This window comes from Callospermophilus lateralis, chromosome 5 (genome assembly GCF_048772815.1).
Source record: "Callospermophilus lateralis isolate mCalLat2 chromosome 5, mCalLat2.hap1, whole genome shotgun sequence".
NCBI lineage: Eukaryota > Metazoa > Chordata > Mammalia > Rodentia > Sciuridae > Callospermophilus > Callospermophilus lateralis.
In genome coordinates, this window is record NC_135309.1 from 25,633,876 (window position 1) to 25,661,269 (window position 27,394).

Genomic DNA, 27,394 nt, shown 5'->3' on the forward strand with positions numbered 1-27,394 from the left:
GGAGCACTCAACCACTGAGCCATCCCCAACCCTATTTTGTATTTTATTTACAGTCAGGGTCTCACTGAGTTGCTTCGTGTCTCCCTTTTTGCTGAGGCTGGCTTTGAACTCAGGATCCTCCTGCCTCAGCCTCCTGAGCGACTGGGATTACAGGCATACGCCACCATGCCTGACTCTAAATTTACCAACTTAAAATCAATTTTCATTGTATAGTTTTATGGTATGACACATATTCACATTGTTGTGCAACCATCACAACTATCCATCAGTAATTTTTTTTTTTTTTTTTTTTTGGTACTGGAAATTGAACCCTGGGGACTTTACAATGGAGCAATATCCTTAGCCCTTTTTATTTTTTTATTTTATGACAGGGTTTTCCTGTTCCCTAGGCTGCCCTTGAACTTAATGATCCTTCTGCTTCATCCTCCCAAGTAGCTGGGATCACACACCTGGCTTTTGATAGAATCTTTAAATTTGCAGTAATATGGTTCTAGAGGGTATTGGAAATTAAGTCATAGGACCCACCTGTTTTCTGGGGAGGTCATCGCTGTAATTGGATTAAGCTACTGGTAGTGCCAGCCTTCCAGGATTCATTCCTGGTCCACTTGTAGCCCTGTGCAAGGAAATGTTGCCCCAAGTGCTAATGGTGCCCCACTTTCAAAAACTACATCTTGGTAGAATTTCTAGGTGAATAAATGTGACTGCATCTACCTATCAGGAGTAGGTTTTAATTAAAACGGGCCCCTTCCAGTAATAAGGACAATTATTAGACAATTTTTATGAATGTGTAAATAAGTTACTAGTAATTAGATTACTAGTAAATTAGATTACTAGCCCATCATACTTTAGTCATATTTTCATTATTCATATACTGCTTTCTTTAATTTATTCACTTCCCCCTTTGTATGTGAGTGGTTAATAGAAAACAAATAATGCCTTGCCATACATAACGTTTAACTTTAATAAAGTTCTGTGATCATCTTTTGTACCACAATTTTATAGGAGATACTGAATTAATTTTTATATTGAAATCCAGCTTGGGATGGACTGAATCAAATTTTAGTGATTTTTTTTTTTTTTATCCCTAAAAAATCTAATTGCTGAACCTTGATTTTTTTCATATAGATTTCAGCATTATTCTGTGAGGAGGGGTAAAGAGGAGATATTGTAAACTCAAAAGTCAAAAACTGAATTTCTGAGTCAGTTTCATTTTTCAGTTGAAAAACATAGGTGGCTATAATGGATGTTGTCTGACTTAATGGGCCTTTTTTTTATTGAGTTCACCTTTTCTTTGTAAAACAATTTCATAAAGCTTTGATGTTGAAAACAGGCCATTCTTAAAACTTAGTTTAAACATGAATTAAATATTTTTCTTCAGATTCCCAATTATTTGGTGAGGTCTCTTAAATAAATTGAAAACAAATGTCATTTAAATATAGAACTTTCCTTATACCATAAGAATATGACAGTTGCCACTTTATGTTGCTTAGAAATCTGACTCTTAATCAGAAACCATGATTAAAACTCATGGTCATTCTGTACTGGTGTCGGTATCAAGAAACAAAAACAAGTACTCCTTAGCTGAAGTGTTAGGTTTTTATGATCACACACCACCTCCCTGCCTTTTTTGAAAATTAAAAACTTTGTCTTTATAATAATTCATAGCAAGTTTTAGCAAGAGTGTCTTTTCCTTTTTTTAAAAAAAACTACTTAAAATAGTTTTGTTACACTCAGTGCTTCCTGCTCAGTTCTTTCAGCCCAGAGATTCACTTAAAAGCTGTTGAAAACCCTAGGAGTATAGTTTTTCCCCACAGGTAAAATATATTAGAAGTTTTTGGTTGCCTGAGGAGAGTGTTTTTGTAGAAATATGGGAGTGTCATCTAGGTAATTGTAAAATATACAAGCGGGTCCTTATGAGTATACGACTTGCCAGTGATGCAGGTAAGCTGGAGCATTATCAGTTTTGTATCAGTAGCGTGTGGTAGCAGGCTTTTATTGAACAAAGAATCATCTCTTTCACTTTTTAGGCATGTGGTCGAAAGTACAAGCTTCTGAGCCTGATAGCCTAGATTCACAACTTGACAAGTCAGGCAAGTTACCTCAGTATCATCATCTGTGAAATGGCAGAATAATAGTAACTCTTCTTAAGGTAATGGTGAGAATTTAGATATTTAAAGCACTAGAAAAGTGCCTGGCACAAGACCTACATAAATACTTCTTATCATTAACACCATCTTTATGTAAATGGCAGAGAAATTTCATTCTGATGTTTTTTGATAACTATTTTTTGACATACATTCATTTTAAATGAAAAAATGTTATTTAGATTTCAATAATCAGTGTGATTATTCCAGTCATCATGGTATGATTATTCACAGATTTCTAGAAGTAGCATGAACTCACTGATTTTAACTGGCATTTGAGGAGGGTAGGTAGGTTGGAGGTCACGGGACACCATGATGAAAACTCCTATTTAACTCACATTAGCATATTTTTACTCTTCATGTAACATACTTCACTCACGTATGTAACTCCCATTTCCACTCTGTGGCAGGCACAGGGCGTGGCATGATTAGAAATGATCATCTACTTATGTATGGATAGGATATGTAGTAACAACTGATCACCACCTCCCATGGCCTGTACCTCCCAAATCCTTCCCCTGGCTCTGAGAAGACTGAGCTCCTTGCATGAAGCTCCTGTCAGAGCTTGACAATGACAAAGGTGTAAGAACCACAGAACTATACCTGTCAGATTTTAAGTAACTGTGGATTTGCACAGATGCTGTGTTCCCTTGGGACCTTGGCATTTTGTTATTTTAATGTTTTGGTGAGCAGTAAGCAGTGGATATTAATTTGAAAAAATTGCGTTGCTACTGGTTTGATTGAGTAGGAAGCTGTTTCCCTTCCCAGGAGGGATATACTTAATATTTCAAGGCCAAGATTTATGTCTCATGGCCTTATTTTCCAAGGATAGTCATTTTTATCCATGATTCATTTTTGAGATGCTGTTGATTACAAACCTATGATTTCTCCCAGTTTAGATTTTAGCAAGGAATTTTGCAGGGAGTGGCGCATCTAGGTGTGAGTCTTGGTGTGCTGGGAAGAACTATGTGCAGTTTGTTCAAAACTAGAAAAATATCTGGTTAGAAAAACAGCACTAAGGCTAGAAAACCAGAATGTCTTGTAAAATGAAGTACTATTTATGCATTTCCGGTTCTTCTGTGTTGCGTCCCGTTGTATTAAAATCTATATTGAGTGTTTAGTGAAATAATAGGTACATGTGTATAATCTTAATCGTTGAGTTTTCAATGCTGGACTTTGCACTGAGAGCATGACCTCTTCTGCTTCCTTCTTTCACTCCAAAAGGGGGACTAACTGTTGACACCCTGTTCTGATTTGTGCCTTTAGATCTCTGCTGCCTCCCAGGAATAGGGCCTTCGCAGCAGCTTTCTCTTAAAGGACCAAATGAGGAACTTCCAGGGAAATCGCGCCTTCCATGGGGGTATCCCTCCTTTCACTGCGTCACAGCCAGGCTCCCTGGCTCTTTCTAACGCAGATCCTGCATGGTGATGAATTTCTAAAGAGAACATGGAGACCCTGGAAGCATTGAAGGGAAACTCACATTAAATATTAGCACCAGACTCACAAGCCAGGCCCTGTGGAGGGGACTGGCATATTGGTATTTTATGTAGCATTCCAGGAGCTTGCCAAAGAGGAAACATACAGGAGAAGATGAGATAGATCATTCTTTGATGTATCTTAGCTCCCTGCTTTAGAATCAAAAAACAGATTCTTTAGGACGATTGTTGGAACCTAACAGAAGTTTTACTTAGGGACAGTTTCCAAAGAGAAGTCCTCTAGTGCATTCAGATTTCTTTTTCTTGCATGATTACTGGGTTGTAGTTATAGTATATTTAATTTTCCCTTGCAAAATAACCTCATTATTAAACCTCATTTAAAAATTGTTTTCATCTGGATTAAAACTCAGAGGTAATTATATTTAAACCTCAGATATATACAGGATTTTTCCTTTTCAATGTCAGAAAGCCCTTTTAAAAAAGTTTTTTTTTTTTTTTTTATCATATGTGACTGCTTCTGATTAGAATCTTAAAACTATCTAAATCAGTGACCCTCGAGTTGAGTACACTGAAGTGACAGGTGAATTGATTTTCATTTGTGCTCAAACTAGGGAAGAGGAGGTAAGCAAACAAGCAAATATGTTAAATGAAAGCTTAAAAGACCAGTCCTTCATCGGAATTAGGCTTAGTATTTGGAGTCTCTGTTGTGAAAGCCTGAGGTTTAACTCATCATAACTGCTATTTTCCAACCAGTTATCACCTCATGTTAGGTCCTGAATAGTATGCAAGGTGGTCATCCCTGTGGAAAGAAAAGGGGCTTAAGATGGTGGATGGTCTTCTGGAAACAGGTCTTCAGAGTTTGTGAATGATGTGAACGAGGGAGGATACTGCAGACCTTGTTGAAGATCAGAATTGCCCCAACCCTTGGCTAGGGTTAGCAGTTACTTTCTTGGGGTCAGGAACATTAAATGTGAGTCCCCTTTTGCTTCTAAGTTTTCTTGGAGGGCAGCATAGTTATGTGCCCCTGGCATTTTGCTGCTGCTTGGACTTGAGCTGGAGTGTGCCCCCTCCTGGCCGAGGCTAGTGTGTCTGCACGGCTCTCAAGTCTTGTAGTATCAAAGCTTCGCATTCTGTGAAGCCAGCAGTTTATCCAGAATACATTCATTATGAAAATTCAACTGAATTTTGATCTTATTTTTAAATTATTTTTTTTGTAAAATAGATGAAAAAGAACTCAAATGACTGCTCTATTTTTGTTAACTTGGTTTTTTCTACCATAGGTCTCAACAAATGGCAGCTATTACATCAGACAGTGACGAGTCCTGCTGCTCCCTTACAGTGTCTGACAGACCACTGTGGATTCAGACTGGGAGCATTGAAGTTAACAGTGAAACGGGCAGGTCTGTCTGTTTGAAGCCCTGCCACGAAGTGAAGTGGGCATCATGTCATCACTTAATCATTCCTGAAGTAGACTAGGCTAGATTTCAAAGAATTCATTAGTCCTTTTTCTTTAGTTTTCATTGACCTTGATAGCTGGATATACTTTATGTAGGTAATAGCTTTAATGAGTGAAAATAACTTTTAATTGATTCTACCTGCTGTGAGGAAGAAGCAGAGCTTCCTGTGAGTTTCCATAAATTGAGCACAGTTTCTTGTAGGATGGTAGCAGTTGGGAGTTTCTTTGAAGAATTATATCAAATAGCTGCAAATCCATGAAAATCAAGTCCTGGGTTTTCTTCATTTTTTTTTTTCCCTATTTCAATCTTTGTCACTTTTATATTCATTTCTTTAATTTCCTATGAGTGATTGCTTCTTCCTGTATACATAATTATGAATACGCACACACACACACACAATCTTGAATTCATCTCAGAACCGTTGTCATTTATGTAAGGTAAGAATTCCAGGGGTGGTAAAAGATAATACTGAAATGTAGTTATAATCTATTTCCATAAGCTTTTATTGATTCCTGGATGATGCCTGAATGGCTTATTTTGAACTCTTATTTGGTAGGAAAAGTTCAGGGATTTTTGTGTTGTTGCTGTGCTCCTTTTGAATTTATGATCTTTCATTACTTTCTTAATAAAAGTAAGAAGTATTTAGCCTTCCTTTTGGGATAGGGGCAGCGCTGTTAACCTGGTATTTTTGCAGTTACTGAAGAGCTAAATAGTTGCAAATGAGCTATAATTTGCAAGCTGTGTCAGAAGGGCATGTTTTAGATCAGAGACTGGTTGAATTTGGGACTCATCTGTAATGGTGGTAGCTACCTTACAGTGATCTCTTGAGGGAACAGTGGTTTCGGTTTTCTACCTCTCTCATAGGAATCCTTGGCTTTCCTGCTCTGATCTTAACTGAACTTGAGGAGGCCTCACGAAGATCAGTCAGGTTTTGAGACTCAAAAATAGAAGGAAATGGAATCATATGTGGCATTGACCCTTTTTTCTCTCAAAAAAGTTTTATGTGAGTCTAAATCTGTGAGGATTGTGATCATATTAGCTGGATCTCTTAACTTTTAGAAAGTAAACTTTTCTTAACGTGGAATTTTAAAACTTAATCATTCTTTTTCTTCACAAGCGAGGACTGCCTCCGCCTTTCATATTGATGTGTGCATTATTTATGGCTACAAGTCATTTTTCATTGTTTGTAAAGAAATGTGATAGGATGTCCTATGGAATTTATCTTATAGGCCTTGATCCACTAAGCAGATGAAGCACGACAACACTGGGAAGTTAACATAAAGTCAAGTGTTCTGTTAAGTAATACCACAGGAAAGTCGCCTACTTTATTTGGAAGTTAAACATTGAGAAGGATGGGGTGGTCTCATTTTTCCTTTTTTGCATTGTTTGTGTGTTATTATTTCAGCAAAATACCATATCTCTGGTTTAAAAATGCATTTGACAAAAAACAAACAAGTAAACAAAAAAAACTCATGTTTCTTTCCATGGATCGCTTCTTCTGGAGTTCAAACTTTCATTTGCACTTAAGCTCCCTCCCACGTTGAGAGAAGCTCCCATAGATTATAGAGGGTTTCAGTGGGATTCTTACTACTTTGTGATATTAGGAGGTTGGTAATGTTGGGCATTGGTCATGCTACTTGGCAGTAATTTTTATAAGCCTTGCTCTCTGTAAGCACACGCTTGAGTCCTGTTTTTTGTTGGAGCTGTGGTGAAGTATGGCTTTGTCAGTAATCAAGTTTGCTGGTGTAATAAGGGACACTGTGGTCTAACCAGTGTACCTCAGTTGTCTTCCAGTATCAAAATGGTACTCTTGATGCCTTCTGATGTGCTGTGTCTACCTCTGGGGAGGCATCCTCCACTCCCCTCTTATTTACTGTGTGCACATGTGCAAACAAGGTGATCTTCAGTTGATTTTTCAGTATCCTGGTTCTATTATATAAATTTTGCTTCCTAAGACTGTAGGCAGGCTCTCTTGTGCTAGAGAAGGCTGGTGTTTCCCAGTAGTCCATACCAGCTATGCTGACTTCTTATTACCTTGATATGTCAACATAAAGAACAAAGTTAAAATTGCCCTGTCAGTAGGCAAATATTCATGAACATGTATAAAAAAAAAACAAAAAAACTCAAGTGCAGAATGATTATGTGAAGATGGCAGCATTTAACTTGTGTTGGAATTTGGCCACATAAACTTCAGAAATAACAACAAATGCTTCTGCTGGTTTAGAATGGCAGTAAGTTTTTTCCTCAAAAAAAAAAAAAAAAAAATGGTCAAGTTTAACTGATTTAAAAGAAAAAGTCCCATAAATCTATATAGGGCTTAATTTAAACAAGGACTTCTTTATTTCTTATATAATTACCTGTGCTTAACTACATTTTCTTCCTTTTCTTTACTATATTTCAGCACAAAGACATTAGCAGGCTGCTGGTTTCATGGACCTGTACCACAATGACAGAGAACATCAGAGCATCAGGACTGAATGAAATTGGAGATTTTTAAAGCTGCACTAAGAAGTAAATGTTAAGGCAGTGGTTAAACCCAACAGTCTATAAAGGGGCACTTGCATTATAATAAACTGAAGACAAGGTATTAGGGAATATTTTCTAAAACTACTGCAATAAATTATGCATGAGATGAGGAGAAAGTGATGTGAATACACATAAGAACTCACTTGAATCTTACGTATGGAGAATCACTGACAATAACTTCCTTAGAATGTGAAGTTCTTATCAGTACAGTCTGGACAGGCCTAAAGGGCACGGGATGATGCAGAAATGCTGAATTATTTTTCATACCTAAACTTCGTGCTTGCTCCAAGGCTTATGTTAATCAGTTCAGATATGAGCAATGGTATTTCTAGAATGGTTCTTATGAAACAGCAATAGTCTCGTGCTAAGGCCAATGTCTCCTTCAGGGTGCCAGTGGAAACAAGAGGAATGGTTATCTAACATCCCGCTGGAGGGATGGCAAAGTGCCCCACTCCACAAACAAATTTGGATCATTTCTTTCTTTAATAAAGCAGGGCTGTATTATCTTGAATACATGTTTGCTTGTTAGAACATATTAAGGTGTATTTATTTGCCACTAGTATTTAACATTTTGTGCACATTTTCATAACTACATGTTTATCTTTTCATATTTTGACTCCAAGTGGATAGTCTAGTGTTGACCTTGGAGTGAAAATGTATACTCCAAGAGCTAGTTCTTAATTTACTGAGCTGGAAAAAGTTTTATTCTTGTCTCTGTCCTTGTTGATTTTATCTTGTTCAGAAGAGGTAACAACATCTGAATTTTGATGTGGACCTCTTTACAGAGAGCCCCTCCATCTACTTGCAAGAAATTCTCACAGGTGTCAGGTAGGACTTGGCCCTGGGGGATGAGTGCCCAGAAGAGATCCGTAAAGATAGCTTGAACTTTCTGTGCATGGAACACAAATTCTCAGTAGACCATAATTTCTTTCTTTGATAAGTACATATTATGAAAAACTTTTTTCTTTTTTAATGAATGGAGAAAACATGAGAAAATCAGATGGACCTGTTAGTACTACATTTTTAAGGCATTTTATATTTGATGGTGCCGTACTTTTAATAAAAAAAACTGAAGTTTTTTAGTGGCAATACTGATTTATTTTTTAAATCAGAAAGATTATTCCATATTGGTTACTTGTTAAAAAAAAAAAAAAAAAGAAAAAAAATGCCAAAAAAAAACCAAACAAAAACACCACAAATTCATTTGAAGCAACATAATAGATAGCTGAGCACTTGGCTCAGGTGTTCTAACTTTCCGTGATCTTACTGTATAGGTTTGAAATTACCTAATGACCACATGCTCAGGATTGATAAAATGTTCTAGATGAAAGTTTTAGAATATTTAATTTATCTGACTGATTGTTTTTTACAACTCAAGAAAACAGGCAGTCTTGAGCCTTGTGAGCTTAATACAAATCCTAATTACATTGCAAGTAATTAAAAGTGTTGACTGCATCCTACAGTTGTCTTTTTGGAAGATTCAGTATTATGAAGTCATTATATATCTTATCAAATTGGAAAAAGTCAGCTCAGGAACTATAGCAGCAGGAAATTCTAAAGATGACAGGTACTATCAGGTGCCCTACTCTAGATGGCCCAAGGGTGATGGCATGGGTCATCTTGGCCTTTCAGATACCTAACACCAGCAGTACCTTTTAGGCTCACTTCAAGAACCAGATGACTCCCAAGCCTTGGTGGGATTACATGTGGATTGTATAATGAGGATTTTAAACTAAGCTTTAGGATTCTTTGTGTAGAGTAATGGGAATGACCAAGAAGTAATAATATAAAGGCAAAATAAATGGGAGAGATCAAGTTTTAAGTATCTAAATATTTTTTCTCATAATAAATTCTCAAAGATGTTTTGTTACAAACTAGATTTTCATTTTTTAAAAAATGAAACTTGGTGGTATTTAAAATCTATAGACCATGTTGTGACATCACTTATATTGCTTTAGTTGCTTAATATTTAAGCTTTGCTTCATGCTACCTTTTGTCTGTATTTCAAATCTTCACAAGCCTATTTCATTTTGTAGACTTGAATGACAAAAATTGTTTCTCATCTTAAGTATGCTCAGAGTTAAATGTTGAAGAATGTTGTGTAACACTTATCCAATAAAGTCTTTGATTTTTTTAAAATTTAGTTATTTAAAAGCTTTTACTTTGTAGGGGTTAGTTTTTTTTTTTTAAAGAGTTAGTTTTACAGGATTATCATTTTTAACTATTGAAATTCAGTCATTCTTTGTACTTCAGGAAGCTGTTCAGCAATATTTCTTTTTTTGTTTCTTTTTTTTTTTTTGGTATTGGGGATTGAACCTAACAGTGCTTTACCAACTAAGCTACATTCCCAGCCCTTTTTATTTTGAGACAGGCCTCATTAAATTGCTGAGGGCCTTGCTTGCTAAGTTGCTGAGGCTGGTCTTGAACTTTTGATCCCCCTGCCTCTGCCTCCAAGCCACTGGGAGTACAGATAAGTGCCACAGTGCCCAGCATATAGGGTAGCAACATACTTAAGAACAGTCTGAGGCTTCTGATCACTAGGAGACTTCATGGAGTTCTTTATAACTAAGAATAAGGAAGGTGAAATAGTTTAGTTAGGACCCTGTGTACAATTTAACTGCTTTTCTGATGGAAATAACATATCCTTCTGAGTTGGATATAATTAAACAGCCACTGACAGGTTTGTCTGGTTTTGTTGTAACATTAAGGCATCCTAACCTCATGATAAATGGCTGCTTCTTTAAAAGCCCACCATATCCGACAGGAGGTCAAACATTTGATTTGAGAACCTGAAACACTTAGTTGTTAGGAAAAAAAGTAGCCTTTTCAAATCCACCAGACAAGTGAGATTTTTCAGGACTGACCCAGAATCTTAGGTCAGTATGTCCTGCCCACCCTTTTTCCATTTCTGTAAAACAATCCTTTATAAGGCTGTTATTCCAGAGTACACATGCAGTCTTTCCTCTCATTCTCCCATTTCAGTTTATCTAAAGGAGTATAAAAAGGAGGCCACTGGAATCTGCTCTGTTAATACCCTTTTTCTCAAGTTTCTCACTAACAAAAATGGAACTAGAGACAACAAGGGAAGTTAAGCCACATGCTTGCTTACCAGGGAAGGCCTACCTGAGACCATTCCTGAGTAGGTACATGTGTGTGGGGATAGATAACCTCCTACAAGGTACAGGGAACAAGCGAGGAAACATAGTACAACTTGAAATATTGATGTTGGTCTTTAGATAAAGAAGTGTAACTTCTGAGCCATACCTTGGAATCATGTATAGGTCACACAAGTTCCTTCCTGTCATGGCAAATATTTTAGATAAAAATAAGCTGTTTTCTTATTTTTATATCTAATATCTCATTTTTTCCTGTTTCATTTAGTGTTTATTAAGCATACTTTTGTTTAGTGATGAGTGTTCTGCCAAATCTCTGCTTATTCAGAATGACAGTTTATGGCCTTAACATTAATGACTCCTCCTTTGCTTTGGTGTTCAGAAGGTAATGAATTGGGTGGAAGAGATGATGATTCAGGAATACTGTGCCAGAGGAAGAACTGGCCAGGTCAGTGACTGGGTCATTAAGAGTTGAGAGTACTTCTAGGATTAGCCCATCCATTATTTTCTTGTGAGGCAAGTTTGTAAAAAACAATTTTCTGAGGTAAAGGAGGGACGGCAAATTTATGATATGAAAGGGTTCTTTTATCAGTGACTTTTCTTGTCGCAAAGTCACACGAACTCACTGGCCAGAATTGGGTGTGGAAGTTCAGTCTCACCAACCAAGCTCTTCAGTTCCTATTCAGCCAAGGCTCAAGATGCATCAGGGAATTTTGTAGTTATGTGAACTACGTTCAGTATTTTAACTGCTGCAGATCCTGAGAAGACAGCTCAAATTTTCTAAGTAAGGTACACTATAACATCAGTGTGAAGTGCCACAAGGAAAAAGGGTGGTGTGACAGTTATTACCCCAGAAAAAGCATGCTCAGGCCTTCAGTGAGACAGCAATGGCTGTGATCTTTCACTTGCTTGAATGTTAGACCTGCAGAAAACAAGGCAGGCAGAAAAGCTTTGCAGGAACTATTTTCTCTGCTACCAACTTCACCAATGGCAGAATCCACCTGAAGTGTCACACTGCCCTAGAAAACTGTCAGGCCTTTTCTCCTAATCAAGTGCATGAGGCAAAGCTGTAAATGGCATACTATTTTGGAGCAGTCAAACCACCCCTACAAAACAGCTTGATGTGCCACATCATGGCCTCCCCAAACCTCCCCTCTTCAGTGTTTAAATACTGCTTTCCTTTCCTCGCTCTGTTCCCTCACTTCTCACCCTGGGGGCTCCTTGAACAGTTTTGGGCTTAGAATTTCTGACTGACTGGAAGCTGCATGCTTGTGTGCTGGGGTGGCATGTGGCAGCTGCTGTGTGAACCAGATGGACGTCTGGTGGTCAGCAGTCTGGCACTCCACCCCACGCAGGACAGTAAGACTTTAGGATCTCTGGATCCAGCTCTTCACATTTGGAACCCAAAAGATATGTTCCCTTCACCTCCATCATACTGACAGGCCACTAAGCCCCAGTGCCTGGTGACAGTTCCCATTTTGTCAGGTCATACTCTAGTAAGAACTAGCACAGGGACTAATAGGAACGAAGACTAGCTGACACTGACTGAGTCACTGCCACAAATTAGTACTGTGGGCTGCCATGGCAGTGAGGCAGCAGGGCCTGCTGTCCCATAAGCAGGAAATGTGAGCTGCTTATTTCCCCTGGAGTGAAGGGGAAAAGAAAGGAAGCCTTGGTCTGGCGGGTGGAACTTTGTATGAGGAGCTTTACTCTCAGCTTGCAGATCTCAGGGGGGGTTGGAAAATAGAACATTTTATTTTTTAATTATAGAAAATCTAAATGAATTTTAAAAAAAAACCAAAATAAAAAACTAACCCACTGTGTTCCCATCCCTACCTTTGACAAGTACCAACTTGTGGTGAGGAAGATGGAATTTTTGTTGTGGCACTGGAGATTGAACCCAGGGGCACTATACCACTGAGCTACACCCCCAGCCCTTTTGTAAGCAGGGTCTTGTTAAATTGCCCAGGCTGGCCTCAAACTTGCTGTCCTGCCTGCCTTCTGAGTTGAAGATTGAAATTTTTGATGCTTTGAAATATAAAAACTGGGACATACTCACTAGTTTTCATACAATAGCTTTCTCTTTCTTTGCCCCTTAAATGGTTTTAAGCAGTCTTTCGGATGCACTAGCTTTGTTTAGCCCTGCCTCTTGGGCTGGCTGATCCCAAGTAATCAATTTTTCATTACCAGGAGCATTAACAGACTGGTGTGGGCTCAAGACAGCTCTATACTCTGCAGAAGGAAGTGATAGGAAATGCTCACCTCTTTTCCCTCTACACCTCGCAACTGTATAGTTCACTGAAGGCACAGATCTTCCAATCACTTCTGGTGGAATGTGCACAAACTTCCCTTTTCAAGGAAAGCCAAGTGATAGGATTCAGCTTGTCAGGCCACGTACAGAGGCTGAAAAGGACTGCAAACATTGGTCAAGTACAGATAGGAGTTAATACAAAAAGAGTTCAAGACCTTAAGAAATAAGGGAGGAGAGAGAGTAGGCAGGGAAGAGGGGAAGTGATCAGAGAGCAGAAGGAAGGGACATAGAGCCAGGGCTGGCAGTTGCCACTGGGCTGCAGACTCACAGGACGCATCTGAATTGGGACAGCTCCACTGAGCTTCAGCAGCTCCTTGGGCAGGCTTAGAAGAAAGCACTGTTAACAGGAAATGGAAAGGGCTTGTCACCAATCTGTGTGGATTCTCAGACTGCAGTCTGGTCTCGAGATTTTTTGGACTCTTCCCTTTATCTTCCTCAAGGAAATTAAAGTCACCATTGACCTGCACAGCTGCCTCAACAGCCCTCTTCTTTGGTCTCCTATCATGGTCTTCCCCTTTAACATTCCAAGTCCTAAGCTGGTTGCAGGGACAGGATTTGCAGGCCTGATTAGCTCTTAGGACCACACACCTGCAAAAATATATCTTTCAGTCAGGTTTACACTTAATACCTATTGCCAGCTCTCTATGCCACTGTCTATTGGGACAGTAAGATGCCTCTAAAACAACCATGTCTGGTCTTCCTTAAATCCCCTATGTTCTAGCTTGCAGCTGTGTGACATGCTGCTCACCGGTGGTCTTGGAGGCCAGTTCAGACTCAAGGAGCAGCAGAAACAACCACAGGCCAGACAACATTTCCTAAAGCAGTTCCCCTACCTTTATCAACACCAGATGTAGTAAGGACAGCTTTGCATTGTGCCTATTGACTATCTGAGCAATTCTGCAGGGACAGCATGTGAATCTCAGAATCTCAGATACAGGCCCAGTGGTGATATGGCTAAGGTCATTAGCCAAGGAGGCTCAGCCACTCCCCAGCCTCTGCATTGGACATGGTATAGAGTTCTTCACTTAAAACTACAGTTACCTGTTAAGTGAGAAGATGTGGCATTGTAGGGGGAGAGGGATAAGGAGCAAAAGGCTAAAAACAAATACAACTGATCAAGCCAGCTGTGCTTGTGAGAGAAGGGAAGCACATGTGGCATGTTACAGAAGAGACTGGAATTTTTGTTTGTTCTGGGGATGAACCTAGGGGCACTTTACCACTGAGGCTGGGCTTGAACTTGAGATCCTCCTGCCTCAGCTTTCTCAATTCTGGGATTACAGGTTATTTTTCAAAACAAACACTGAATAAAGCACAAGAATCTGAAGAACTCTGCATATTGATGGTTGTCACATTGAGACCATATCTTGTTCCAGTTCCAATAGACCAAGTTTCCAGTGGAATGTAGGTGCTGGTGCTAAGAGTATGGCCATTCCCTTCTAGGAACTGTATACTTAGCATGGCAGTAGACAGGGAAACAACAGATCATAGTATTTTATTTTATTTATTTTTTTTAAAGAGAGAGAGAATTTTTTAATATTTTATTTTTTAGTTTTCGGTGTACACAACATCTTTGTTTGTATGTGGTGCAGAGGATCGAACCCAGGCCACACGCATGCCAGGTGAGCGCGCTACTGTTCGAGCCACATCCCCAGCCCCAGATCATAGTATTTTAAAGAATGTTTTAGAGTCCTCAAAGCAATTCTAAAAGGAGATCCAAAGTTATTTTGATTTATTGCAATACTGTATGAATAAGAATATATACCATGCTACAGTGTGATGACCTTAGGAGTAAACTCTGGAGGCTGAGGGTACAGCTCTGCGATAGAGCATGTGGTTAGCACATGTGAGGCCCTGGGTTCAGTCCCCAGCACCAGAAAAAGTGAACTCTGCTCTACCTTTTTTGGTTGGGCATCACAGAATGTTAAAATCATGCATTTTAGCAGAATAGGCAAATATAGGCACCTTCTTCCCTATTGTTGCATTCTTTCACAACTTTTTTATGGTCAAGCATTTTCTTCTAGATTTCGGAAGCAGGTAGGTGCTGGACAAAAACCGCCTTGGTTTGAGCAAACTCACACCTATTGAGATCCCTTCCTTTTCTTTCCAGATGCACTGCCTGGCCCACTCCCTGGAAGCCTGCAAGGTTGGCTTGGCCTGGCACTCTGTTAAGACTTCAGTGTGGTGGTGGAGGGAGCTTGCCTAAGAGCAAGGCCTCCACACCCTGAGGCAATGGCAGGCCCTGGCATCTCCTAACTAAGCAAACTGTCCATTTCCTGCTCATTGGAGGTAGGGAAGGTCTTTCAGTAGTCTCCACCATCTAGTTCCAAAGTCCTAGTAATCACAAAGCAATTCTTAAAATGCAGTTCAAGGTTCCCGAGGCATTCCCGAGACCCTCTCAGGTGCCCATGGGGTCAAAACTATCTTTGTAATGTTGGTGGTTATGTGCTCTCTTCACTGTCAATCTGTCATGAGCATGAGGTAGACTTTTCCCACATGACATGTGATAGTGTGACACACTGAGCACAGAAGCAGAGAATCCTGCTGGCTGTCAGTCAAGACACAAGTGCAAGACTTCTCACTAAACCATGCTTCGGAAGATATTTTTAATATTTTTTATGTTAACACAAATTGTTATTTTTCAAGGAATTAACTAAATATCTTAAAATTACTTTAATTTGTAGTTGTAGAATTCAGAACACATTAAAATAGATAGAATTCACAAAATGGGAAGTACTGTTTAAATGTTTTCCCTTTCTTCTGCTGTCCTGGGAATTGAACCCAGGACCTAGTGCATGCTAGAAACTGAACTACCACCTTAGCCCTTCAATTTTTCAAGATTGTGAAGGAGTTTACATCCTCTCCCAGGGCTTCTGCAGCCAGCAGGACCCACCTGCACAGTCCTTGCTGCATACCACTTACAGAGTCCCCACATGAACCTACACGTACCACCTGTGCACTCAAATAAGAGTGTGAAAACTTTTCCCCAGCACCAACAGATGACTAGGAAAATCATCTCTCCTGCAAACCTTTGGTGTCACATGTCTGAAAGAATATGGTTTAGTTCTGGGATCTGCACACCACCATTCCTGAATGAAGCTATTTTAAATTGAAATTACAATGAAGGCTTGGTCAAAACCACTGATTTCATAATCATCTGCACAAACCTGAAGGGGCCCAAGACAACTCCTGAGGTGGAACTTCTGAATTCTAGTTCATAGGATGGTCATCTCTTCAAGATAAATCTTCAAGGCAGCAACTATAACTTTGGCAGATTTGTGGAATTTGGAATCAGCCATGCTGCCTGAAACCAACACTACTGCCCAAAGCCAGTGAACTTTAGCTGTTGAGAAGGGGACAAATTCACAACCCAGTCCAGACCACCAAAGAAAGCTTTTATTATTACAGAGGAAACCAGGGAATCCTGGAGACCCTGCACAGCAGCCAGGAGCTGTGTGATCAGGGAGGGGCAGCAGACTCCAGGGGAGGCTGTCAATCACATCCAGGCAGTCTCCCAGACCACAGGTCTGCTAGGCTAGTGGGTTTGTGTGGCTCAGGGAAGTCAGCCTTGCCAAGCAGACTTCCTCCTGGACAAAGGTCAGTCAGAACCAGGGACAACAGCTGCACAGACACCACCTTAAAATGAAATTAAATGAGGCTCATTGCATTAGAAGTACCTTCCACTCTGACCATGAAACAAGAGTGAAAAGGTGGCTCTAGGCTCTACTGGTAGCCTTTTGGACTAGCTTAGATTAAGATGCTTTTGAAAATTAAATATTGGCAGGGCCTTGCCCCTTGCGAACAGTAAGCAGCACACAATTTCCAAGTCAGGTTTTAAAGCTATTGTTATCTTTGTTATCTATTATTATTTGGATTCTGAACAAAATTGATGGAGTAGGAGCCAGTAGAGGAATCTTGTTTGATCTGGAAATTTTCTGTGGAGAGCCCAAAAGGTCGGAGAACCAAGTTCCCAAGATCTTTTAGTTTACCTGCAATGGAAAAGCAAAAACTCAAATAAATACAGGAGCCAAGAGAAGTGGGACGATACCAACAGACCTTGCCTTCCTGACTAAAATACATAGTACCTCTGTGCAGTTAAAGAAATGCCTGCTTTTAAATAATATGAAAACTTCTAGGCCAGTTCAACTCTGAAGGCTGTGGCGCCCATCTGAGTGAGGCAGTCTTGCTGGTTTTCTTCTGGGAGATCAGAGGTTCGTGTCACACTGGCCAGAACTACCCGAGGACTCAGGCTTCCAGGATGCATGCTGGGAAATCAGCTGCTGCTCCCAGTGCAGTGGGGTGAAGGCACCCCAAGCCTTGCCTGCTTGGTGGTGAGCCCAGAGGTTCCTCCACATGTGGCCTCTCCAAGCAGAAGCAGACAGTAAATTTAATTTAACTCAACAGATTTCTACTGAGCCTGCATTTGAACTCAAAACCCCCATTTTTCTAAGCACATTTTTAGCCTCTGCACAAGTACAGCATTTCTTGGGAAATGAGACCTTGTTCATCTGCCCAGTGCACCAGGGTCTTCTTCCCACCTGGGTAATCCTGGGTCATGAAACCAAAACCGAGACACGTGATTCTTATGCTGTCTTATGATATAAAAAAAGGACCATGAGAAAAAGAAGAAAGGGGGCTATGTAGTTTGTATATAAGGACATTCCAGAGATGGATAGGGACCTGTGGGGCAGTGGGAGGATTATTTAAAATTAGGAGTGTTCTTAGAAAGTCCTGGTTGGGATGGTGAATAAAAAAGTTGCAATTCTTCCTAAACTGTTGTAAATTTTTTTGCAGATCTGTTTTCAAAGGAGGTTAGAATAGGGGTAGATGAGGAGAGACGCCTCTAACCCTTAGAGGCACAGGCTCCTTGCCACTCTCCGGTTAGCAGCTTTTGTCACTCTTTGCGTACACCCCCCAACCCTTAGAGTAAAGCCCAGGAAAATAATTTAAAGACGCAGGACCTTTATTTTTATTCTCACCCACCGGCCCCCGCACTGGGGGCTGAACCTCATGTGCATACTAGGCAACACTCTACCACTGAGCTAAATCTCATTTCTGGTCTTTAAATCTGGAAAGTCTTCCTAGTAACTCATCACAGAAGCGAACTGAGTTCAGAGAAAGCTCCGCCTTTATTGTAGAAAACTTCTGGAACCTAGGAAGGCCATTTTCTAGCAGGTAGGCTTCCCAAACTTAATCCTGTGGCACACATGGGCTGCTGGTTTAAGAGAATCCTCAGCAAAAGCCTGGGGTGGCCTATAGACAGGAGCAGCACAGAGGCCAGGAGCACAGCCTCAGGTAACGGGCAAGGGATCACAACAAGCAGAGACAAACCTGGCATCCTGAGGGAAACCTGTTAGCAATGCAATTCCAGAATTTGCCAGTTTGGCTGGGCCTGGTGGTGCACATCGGTAATCCCAGTGGTTCAGGAGGCTGAGGCAGGAGGACTACAAGTTCAAAGCCAGCCTCAGCAACTTAGTGAGGTTCTAAGCAACTTAGCAAGAGGCTGGGGATGTGACTCTATGGTTAAGCACTACTGGATTCAATGCCTAGTTTAAAAAAAAAAAAAAAAAAGTCCCCCCAAAACCATTTAAAGAAATCCAGTAAACTGGGTGTGATGGCACACACTTTATTTCCAGCTACTCAGTAGGCAGAGGCAGGAGGATCAAAAATTTAAGGCCAGGCTGGGCAATGTGGTGAGACTCTGTCTGAAAGTGCTTGGGTACAGCACTTGCTTAACATGTGTGAGGCCCTGGGTTCAATTCCTAGTGCCACGAAAAACAAAAAACCCAACAACAGTAAAATATCCCCACTGCAACAGCAACCACCCTTGGCTCTGTGACATGGAGCAAATGACGTGAGAGTAAGTGTCAAGAGTTACATCAGACTTCCCAGGAGGGGAAGCTCCATTTTGGAGAAGCCTGTTCAAAGTCCACCTTGGACTGTCTGGACATGGGCCATTCCCTCGATGGAGGGACCACTGCAAGCTCATCTCCCATTCCAGAAAAACAATTTACATTATAAGCTGTGTATCTTTTTTGTCGTCTACTGTGTAAGGCACAAGTGCCTAAAGAATAAAAGTAATTCCTGGCTTCTGAGATGCCCAAAGTTTAGTGGGGAGAGACACAAAAAACTGAGGGGTGCCCAAAGGAGGCACTCACACAACCTGCTGCAAAGTGAAGAAGCCCTGCCAGGAGAGACCACGAGCCACCGGGCTCTGAAGGCTGGCAACCAAGTCCAGGATAAAGGCTTGCTGCTATGTCCACAGTGCAGTGTCCCCTGGAAGCAGTGGCTTGGCTCAGGCTGGTCTACACTAAAGAAGTGTTCCCTTTGAGTACACGGAGACTGTTCCTAGCTAAGAGTCCACGTGTTCAAACAGCAGGTGGAGGGAAAATCTTCTTTCCTAGTTCCTCATTTTGCCCGCTAGCTGAAGGGCCTGTCTGTACAAGGAATGTTTCAACTTTCAGTATGGTTGATTCTATAGCCATGAAAACATGCTTCTCCAAATGCAGGGGACACAGCAGCTACTCTAGAATCCATCAGCACCTCATGTTAAAGTTGTCTTCCCACAAGCTGCCCAGGCCTGGTAGGGACCAGGGACTCCTCCGATGGACACAATGCTGGCTCCCTGATGGCCTTGATGAAACTGAGGTGCAGACTCTGCCCTTCCCCCTCCACGGGGTCTGGGGGCTCTCCCAGCCTCCTCCCACTGCAGCCCCATCTCCCTCACAGGTGTGTCACCAACAAAGCTCCTGTCCTTCTGATTTTATCTTGACTTCTGTTTTTCGGAGGAGCCAGCCTAACACACAGCATTAGTCTTTCCCTTCTAGTCCAGTATGGCCGCCTCTTCACATCCCACAATTAGTCTCACCTACTCTCACTCCCAGAACAGAATGTGAAATGGGACATTCCGCTTGCTAAATGACACAAGGTATGCAAAGTGCCTGGCAGACACAGGAAGAGACACCTAAGAGACACAGGATGACACAGTCTCCTCAGAAGAGAAGACCTGAGTTTACCTGACTTGAATTAATCCATCCAATGACACCACGTGTGCGCGTGGCTCTGTGCTGCGTGTCGTGGGGAGGTAAAGATGCCTGAGATGGCCTGCGCAGCCCAGCTTGATGGGGAGAAGACACAGACACACACATAACGCAAGTTCGTCCGTGGTTCAGCTATTAAGTGCTAGGAGACTTGAGAAGAGGAAGATGCCTTCCAGCTTAGGCAGGGAAAGAGGGAGACAATGGAAGTCTTGTCCCATCTTTGTGTGAGAGTTTGATGGTAACCAGGCACCAAAGGGCAGGCGAAATGCAACCACCTGAGAGGGACGAACTGAGGGGCAGGCAGGAGGCCCATCCTGCCGGGCTCTCCTGCGCCAGGCCTGGTGGCCTGGGGTTCTCACACCCAAGGAGTCCAATGACAGCTTGAAAATGGAGTTTTCAAAGTTAATAATCCTATGGTGAAATGAAAAACGGGTCAGAAAGGGAGGGCCTGGGGTGGTTCTAGCCATCACAAAGTTAGGGCAGCATCATGGAAAAGAAGGCATTTATTTACAGACAAACATTTCTACCATGCTGGATGGAAAGATTCTGAAACCAGAGTGTGGCCAGTGGAACAAATGGACAGAGCAAAACTGTACAGCAGAATCAACAAAGTGCTGATGTCTGAAAAACTCACGGATGCCTTGATGAAAGAAGGGAAGCAGCAGCCGTGGAAGCCATGCTCACACCATCATGCACAAAATTTCCTGCCTGCTGTTCAGAAACAGGCTAAGTGCTCAGAGACAAGAGCAGTTGCCATGTACCCCCAATAGGATAGGATCATTTATGACAGCAGCCTGTCTGCATAATTCTCACTGGCTATCAAATTCTGTACCTCCCCTCTGGACAGCAATGAGTTAGGTGTCTTTGTTACAACTTGTAGCAATTCTGACACCTATACTCAGCCACAGTGTGTCAGCATGTGCCTATTAGGGTCAGACTCCAGCTCACGACAAAGTGAAGAGTCCATAACTTTTTGTGCTCACAAGATTGTTTAGGACCAGAGACCACTGCTTGCCACTGGTTCTGATCAGTACGAAATTTCTCTCCCTTCAAACACCATTATATGATAACTGATTAATTATGTGTCATTTCTTTTTGGAGATAAAACTGTGCAAGAGGCAGTATATCCTGAGGATATGCCATTTATTTTCATCTCCTTAAGACTACTGGGTTTGGGTATAATGGAATAGTTCCTGTGTAACTTTCTCCTTTTCTGAAGAACATACCTGCATATAAATGAATGCTCACACTGCACTTCCTTTGATAAGGCAGGAAACCATGGCATGCAGCTAACTCCTGCTTTCCTCGAGCCAAAGGCAAATCAGGAGAACACAGCACAAAGATAGAACTCCCACCCAATTCAAATTCTTTTATTAGCTTGGCTCTAGGGTATAAGTGGAGGCTGACATCAGCCTTACCAAGAACTGTCAAGGAAGCAGGAGCTTCTCTCTTGAGAAGAGAAACGCACAGCAACTAAGAAATGGAAAAAAAAAAAAACAAAAAAAAAAACAAAACAAAACAGAGCACTGAAAATCAACTGATTATTTCCTACTGGGGGAACAAGGACAGCAACTACAAGAAACTGGGAGAGATTCACGTGGCCACAGTGCAAAATACTTACAGTAGATACAGAGTCTGTAACGAAGAACACTAAGCAGAGTACCCTGAAGAGAAACGGGAAAGGGGAAAAAAAGCCCAGCCTTCCATCCCCACACTTACGGGTCTAGCAGCTTCAAGATAGACATAACAATTCAGTTTGCTTTGTGATCCTTAGGGAGCTGATTCTAGGACCTTCTACTACTTGAGGAAAGACATGTAAAGCACTAGGATACCCAGAAAAAGGTCTTGTATCCTTGCAATGATAATGAACAATTATTTTAATCTCCATATGTAGTTCTCAAGTGTGGCACTCATACAAGATGGTATTTTTCCCAGTGCTGGGGACTGAATTCAGGGACTCGCACATGCCGGGCAAGAGCTCAACTAAGGGGCTATATCCCTAGATCAAGAGGGTATTCTCAATTCAGTTTGTACATATGCTCTCATTAGGTTGCTAGTGGCCAGGACCAAACAACTGGACAAGTTCAGCAATCAGGACACCAGAAATATGATCCAAGAAGGTGGAAGGAGGTGATGGCATGAGTGGAAAACGTGGGCTGGATTATGAACTAGGCCCACGAGTGTGTCAGACTGGACAGGGCTTGGAAGCAGTAACATGTGTTAGTGAAAGGAAGGTGGGCTTACCAGCAATGCCCTCCCTGCCTTTGTGTCTTTGAGGGTGTAAATGAGTTTCATGTAGCTGCTCCAAGTGTTCAAGGTGGGGAGAGGTACCTGATAGCCCTTGGTTAAGGAAGGAGGGGCAGCATCATGAAATGGCTAAATACAAGCTGTCCATGCTATTGGGAAATATCCCAATGTCAGGCCCAGCATCAAAGGAAGCTTGGTATCCCCTGCACACTCAGCAAATGGCAATGACCTTCAGCGAGCTGGCTCTTTTCCTTCAATGGTAACTGGTCCAAACAGACACCAAAACTGACACCTGCCAAGCAGTGGCTTGCAGAGAAAGTTGTCTGAGTTCTTAAGTCTAGTGAATCAGAAGAGCACACTTTCTAAAATGTCTGCTTTCTATTTTTTCTCTTCTGCTGCTGCAGCACGAGGAAGGGAAGATAAAAAGCATTGACTGACCTGTTTCTGCTCAGGGGGTTGCTCTGAGCTGAGCTGGACCACCTCCTGACCTCAACACTGGTGTGGCCATGCCTTCATCCCTCAATGGAACTGCCTCTACACCATCCTCCCTTACCCTTCAACTTGAGTGTGCATCAGAACATGTGAAGGGTTGCCAAAACAGACTGCTGGGCCCCGTCCCTCATTTCTGATTTAACAGGTCTATGGTAGGCCCCAAATTGTGCTGATCATTATTATTTACATCTCCGATACTGGGGATTGGAACTAGTCCTCTACCACTGAGCCATACACTAGCCTTTTTTTCTTGAGACAGAGTCTTGCTAATTTACAGAAGCTGGCTTTAAAATTTTGATTTTTCTGCCATTACAGGTATGCCCTCTGCTCCTGACAAAACTGTGCATTTGGGGGGCGGGGTGTAGTAGATTGAATTCAGGGGCACTTGACCACTGAGCCACATCCCCAGCCCTATTTTGTATTTTATTTAGAGACAGGGCCTCACTGAGTTGCTTAGTGCCTCGTTTTTGCTGAGGTGGTGATCTCACGATCCTCTTGCCTTAACCTCCCGAGCTGCTGGAATTACAGGTGTACACCACCGCATCCGACAAAAACTGCATTTTTGACCACCTGAGTGATAATGATCTGGGTACATTTTGGGAACCAGCTCCAAAAGATAACCTGCTTTTATAGTTAGTGACTAGAATATTGATGAGAAGCCTGATTGAAAGACCGACCTATCCATCTCCAACTGCAACACCTATTTCTAGTGATTAGAGAGAAAATCACTTTAGCAGAGATTTCCTCTTACACTGTGTAAAAAGCTAAGCCCATGGAGCCTATGTGACTTTTTCGAGAAGGTAGACGACTTGATGACTCAGAATACAGGAAATCAAGAAGAACCACAAACATATACATATAGTACTTCACAATTCCACTTGCTTGACAGATTTCTAGGCTGGGTCGGCATACAGGACAAACAAACCTGCAATGTCAATGACAATGTCTCTGCCCCACACTCTTTTCTACTTGTGATCAAAGCTAACGACAGACCTATGTTAGCATCGTCATTTGGTCTCCAAGCAAACACCACTTACACTCCCAGTGTAACTGCCAACAAGGCTGCTGTCCCTGCGTGTGGAAGTGGCCCCGAGGCGCTCCCGCTGCGGGTCACCCAGGTATGTGTGAAGCACTCCCTAATGTTGAGTAGCAGTGCTAGGAGCTCGGCCTTCGTGTCCTACAGTTGAGCCTCAAGGACCGTGAAAGTGTCTGGTCACTCACTTACATTTTAATTTTATTTTTATTTATTTATTATTATTTTTTTTAGTTATAGATGGGCACAATACCTTTATGTGGTGCTGAGGATTGATCCCAGTGCTTCATGTGTGTGAGGTGAGTGCTCTACCACTGAGCTCCAGCCCCTCACTTACATTTTTAAGTGTTTACTATTTATATATATATGTGAGCAATTTTTTTAACATTGTAAAATTAAAACAAAAAAATGAAGACATAGATACTCATAAAGGCTCTGCCTGTCGTCCCAAGCCCTCTGCCTTCAAATCCTTTTGTTTTTCAAATTTACCTAATTGTAAATGCTACACAGGATCCCCCGCCTTATCTGCAGGGGATACTTTTAAGACCCTCAGTGGATGCCTGAAATCTCAGATTCCTACATGTATTTCTTGTACATATATACCTGCGATAGATAAAGTTTAATTTACAAATTATACATAGTAAGAAATTAACAGCATAAAACAATCCTAATAATACACTGTAATAAACGTTATATGAAAGTAGTCTCTATTTCTGAAATTATCAATTAATATTTTTAGACCAGGGAAACAAAAACTGAGGAAAGCAAAACCTTGAATAAGATAGGACTACTGCACATTTGGATCTAAACATTCATGCAAATAAAATGCCATCTTTCTATATTGTACTTTCACATAAGCTTTTCTTTCTCTCTTTTTTTTTAATTTTTATTTTTTGGTGCTGTGACTGAACCCAGGGGCACTTTATAACTGAGCCACTTCCCCAGGTCTTGCTAAATTGCCCAGCACAACTTTGAACTGGGGATCTTCCTGCCTTATCCTCCTTAGCAGCTGAGATTACATGTGTGCACCTATGGGCCCCGCCTTGCTCAGAATGTCTCAGAATGTCTAAGCAAGTGACATTAATTTGTGCTCAGACAGCCTAACCTCCAGGGATTTCACAGCACATGAATCAGTCATCTCTTCTATCACAAGGAGAAAGAACACCAAAAAGATTCTGTGGGTTGAAATTCCACAATGAAATAATTTCTCTCTTCCAGGTTATCTTTGGTGGGTTAACAAAGTGGAAGCAACACTTTATCCACAATCCTTACATTTACTAACAAGAGAGTCTAGTCATTCAAACTACTGATGTGTAACAACACATTATTTATCAACCAAGTTATGCTGCTTAAGTCTTCATTATAGAAGAAACGAGTACAGAATTAAATTTGAGCACCTATTTTATTTGCAGAACTGGGGATTGAACCCAGGGCTACACATGCTAGGCAAGCAGTTTATCACTGAAGAACACTCCTAACCCAATTAGAGTACTTCACAGAGGTAATGATACAAGAAAAAGCCAAAGTCATGAGGATAGGAAACTTTTGCTAATTAGAATTTATAGTGACAACGACAGATGGGAGTTTTGATTCCATCTGGGACTAACAATGGGCAGGAAGATTCAGTTTGTATAGTCCCTTTATGGTTTTGGATTGGCTCAGAAAAATGGACCTAAGGCATTTCTGTTTTGCTTAACAGAAATGTCTATTCCAAGTCCACTACTGTCATTTAAAAAGTCATCTTTCAGCCCAAGATTCAGTTCAGCTAAACACATTTTTTTCTGATTAAAATAGAGCATCATTGTTAAGTAGACTAGGCGAGAAAATATTCTTTTCCTCCTTTGAAAAAAGTACCTCTAAAATAATTTTTTATGCTCAAAGATGGTGTCAAGTTTAATAAAATATGTAAATTAGGTAAATAGCCTTTTTTGGAAAACCTGGGGATGGCTCCAGAAATACCCTGAATCTGAAGGAGCTTTCCTTGGAGTCTTGAATCTACCTGGCAGGGGCCAGAAGGCTCTGGGTGGACTAGGTTAAAAGCTTCCTCTAAATCAATTCTGCTGTTAGAGTGATCCTTTGGGAAATCTGTGCTCATTCTCTGGATATTGATGCCAAGTCATAAATGGCCAGGCTCAGTGTATTTTAAATTATTTTTCCTCTAGGCCCATGTGACTGCAATATATTAAAAGTAATTCATGAAAGAGATTTAGAACATATTTATATAAGAACATACAGCAGGTCTTGCACAGGAAAATATCAGATAGGTTTAACAAATGTAAGGTCTTGGTTTAGGAAGTACCAATCCTCTTAGTCAAGCCAGAGAGGTTCTCTGATTCCAACTGTAAATGCTTTGACAAATAAGGGAAGTAACTAAATAACGGGTCAAATGTGTGCATTCATCCGACTCTCAACACAACTCTTTTTTCCTTTACTATTTAGGCACAATTCCTGCCCTCTCATGTCTTCTCAAACATTAAAGCTGTCTTTTTTTTTTTTTTTGGCACTGCTGGGGATTGAACTCACGGCCTCACATATGCTAAGCAAGCCACTTCCCCAGCCCCTTCACTGCTGTTTTTAAAACAAAAATTCCCTTGATTCTGACATTATTGACTGTATTCCAATGAAGGGGTGATTACTCAATGAAGAAACTTAATTGTTTTTATAAAATTAATATGGGAAACAGAGGCTGGTGGTATTCCATGTTGGGAACTAGATTATGTTTGCATTCTTGAGGGAAGAAAATTTTTCAAGAAAAACAAAATGGAAATTTGGTTTCTGAAAATGCTGGTATCCTTTCTAAACCATGATGCTCTTTTTGGAGTCAAAAATGGCTAAGAAGTCAAGAGAGAGTAAGAGTAAGAAAGCAAACTCACCTAACATCTCTTCTTTTAGTCTTTCATTACGTTCTTCAATTTGCTTAGGTAATCTCTGAGGAAAAAAAAGAAACAAGAGTTGGTGAAAAATCCTTTGGCTTCAATGCAATTCCTATCAAAATCCCAATGACATTCCTTGCAGAAATAGAAAAAGCAATCATGAAATTCATCTGGAAAAATAAGAGACCCAGAATAGCTCAAGTAATTCTAAGCAGGAAGAGTGAAATTGGTGGTATTGAGATTCCAGATTTTAAACTATACTATAGAGCAATAGTAACAAAAACAGCATGGTACTGGCACCAAAACAGGCTGGTAGACCAATGGTACAAAATAGAGGACACAGAGACAAATCCACAAAATTACAACTATCTTATATTAGACAAAGGTGCTAAAACCATGCAATGGAGAAAGGATAGCATCTTCAACAAGTGGTGCTGGGAGAACTGGAAATACATATGCAACAAAATGAAATTGAATCCCTTTCTCTCACCATGCACAAAAGACAACTCAAAATGGATCAAGGAGCTAGGAATCAGACCAGAGACTCTGCGTCTAATAGAAGATAAAGTTGGCCCTAATCTTCATCACGTGGGGGCAGGCCCCAAATTTCTTAATAAGACACCTATCACACAAGAGTTAAAACCAAGAATCAACAAATGGGACGAATTCAAACTAAAAAGTTTTTTCTCAGCAAGAGAAATAATACGCGAGGAGAATAGGGAGCC

The 27,394-nt window shown here is 41.0% G+C and overlaps 2 protein-coding genes across 7 annotated transcripts in view; one reads left to right on the plus strand and one right to left on the minus strand.

The window, feature by feature from the left end:
* Nucleotides 1-8,074, plus strand: part of Pwwp2a (PWWP domain containing 2A) — a 35,298-nt gene extending 27,224 nt beyond the window's left edge. The window contains exons 3-4 of one of the 4 annotated variants that reach the window (XM_076856378.2): nucleotides 4,861-4,980; nucleotides 7,439-8,074. In XM_076856378.2, coding sequence (XP_076712493.1) covers nucleotides 4,861-4,980; nucleotides 7,439-7,452 — 134 coding nt within the window. In that variant the 3' untranslated portion in view covers nucleotides 7,453-8,074. Of the gene's footprint in view, nucleotides 1-2,027; nucleotides 2,104-4,860; nucleotides 4,981-7,438 lie in introns of those variants that run through there. The other 3 variants (XM_076856379.2, XM_076856376.2, XM_076856377.2) reach the window with 3 other exon arrangements.
* Nucleotides 8,075-16,358: 8,284 nt separating this feature from the next.
* Ttc1 (tetratricopeptide repeat domain 1) overlaps nucleotides 16,359-27,394 on the minus strand; it is a 54,184-nt gene continuing 43,148 nt past the window's right edge. For all 3 annotated transcript variants that reach the window (XM_076856382.1, XM_076856381.1, XM_076856380.1), the window contains exons 7-8: nucleotides 26,670-26,724; nucleotides 16,359-16,973 (exon numbers count right to left, since the gene is read on the minus strand). In XM_076856382.1, the coding sequence (XP_076712497.1) occupies nucleotides 16,840-16,973; nucleotides 26,670-26,724 (189 nt within the window). In that variant the 3' untranslated portion in view covers nucleotides 16,359-16,839. The remainder of the gene's footprint in view (nucleotides 16,974-26,669; nucleotides 26,725-27,394) is intronic.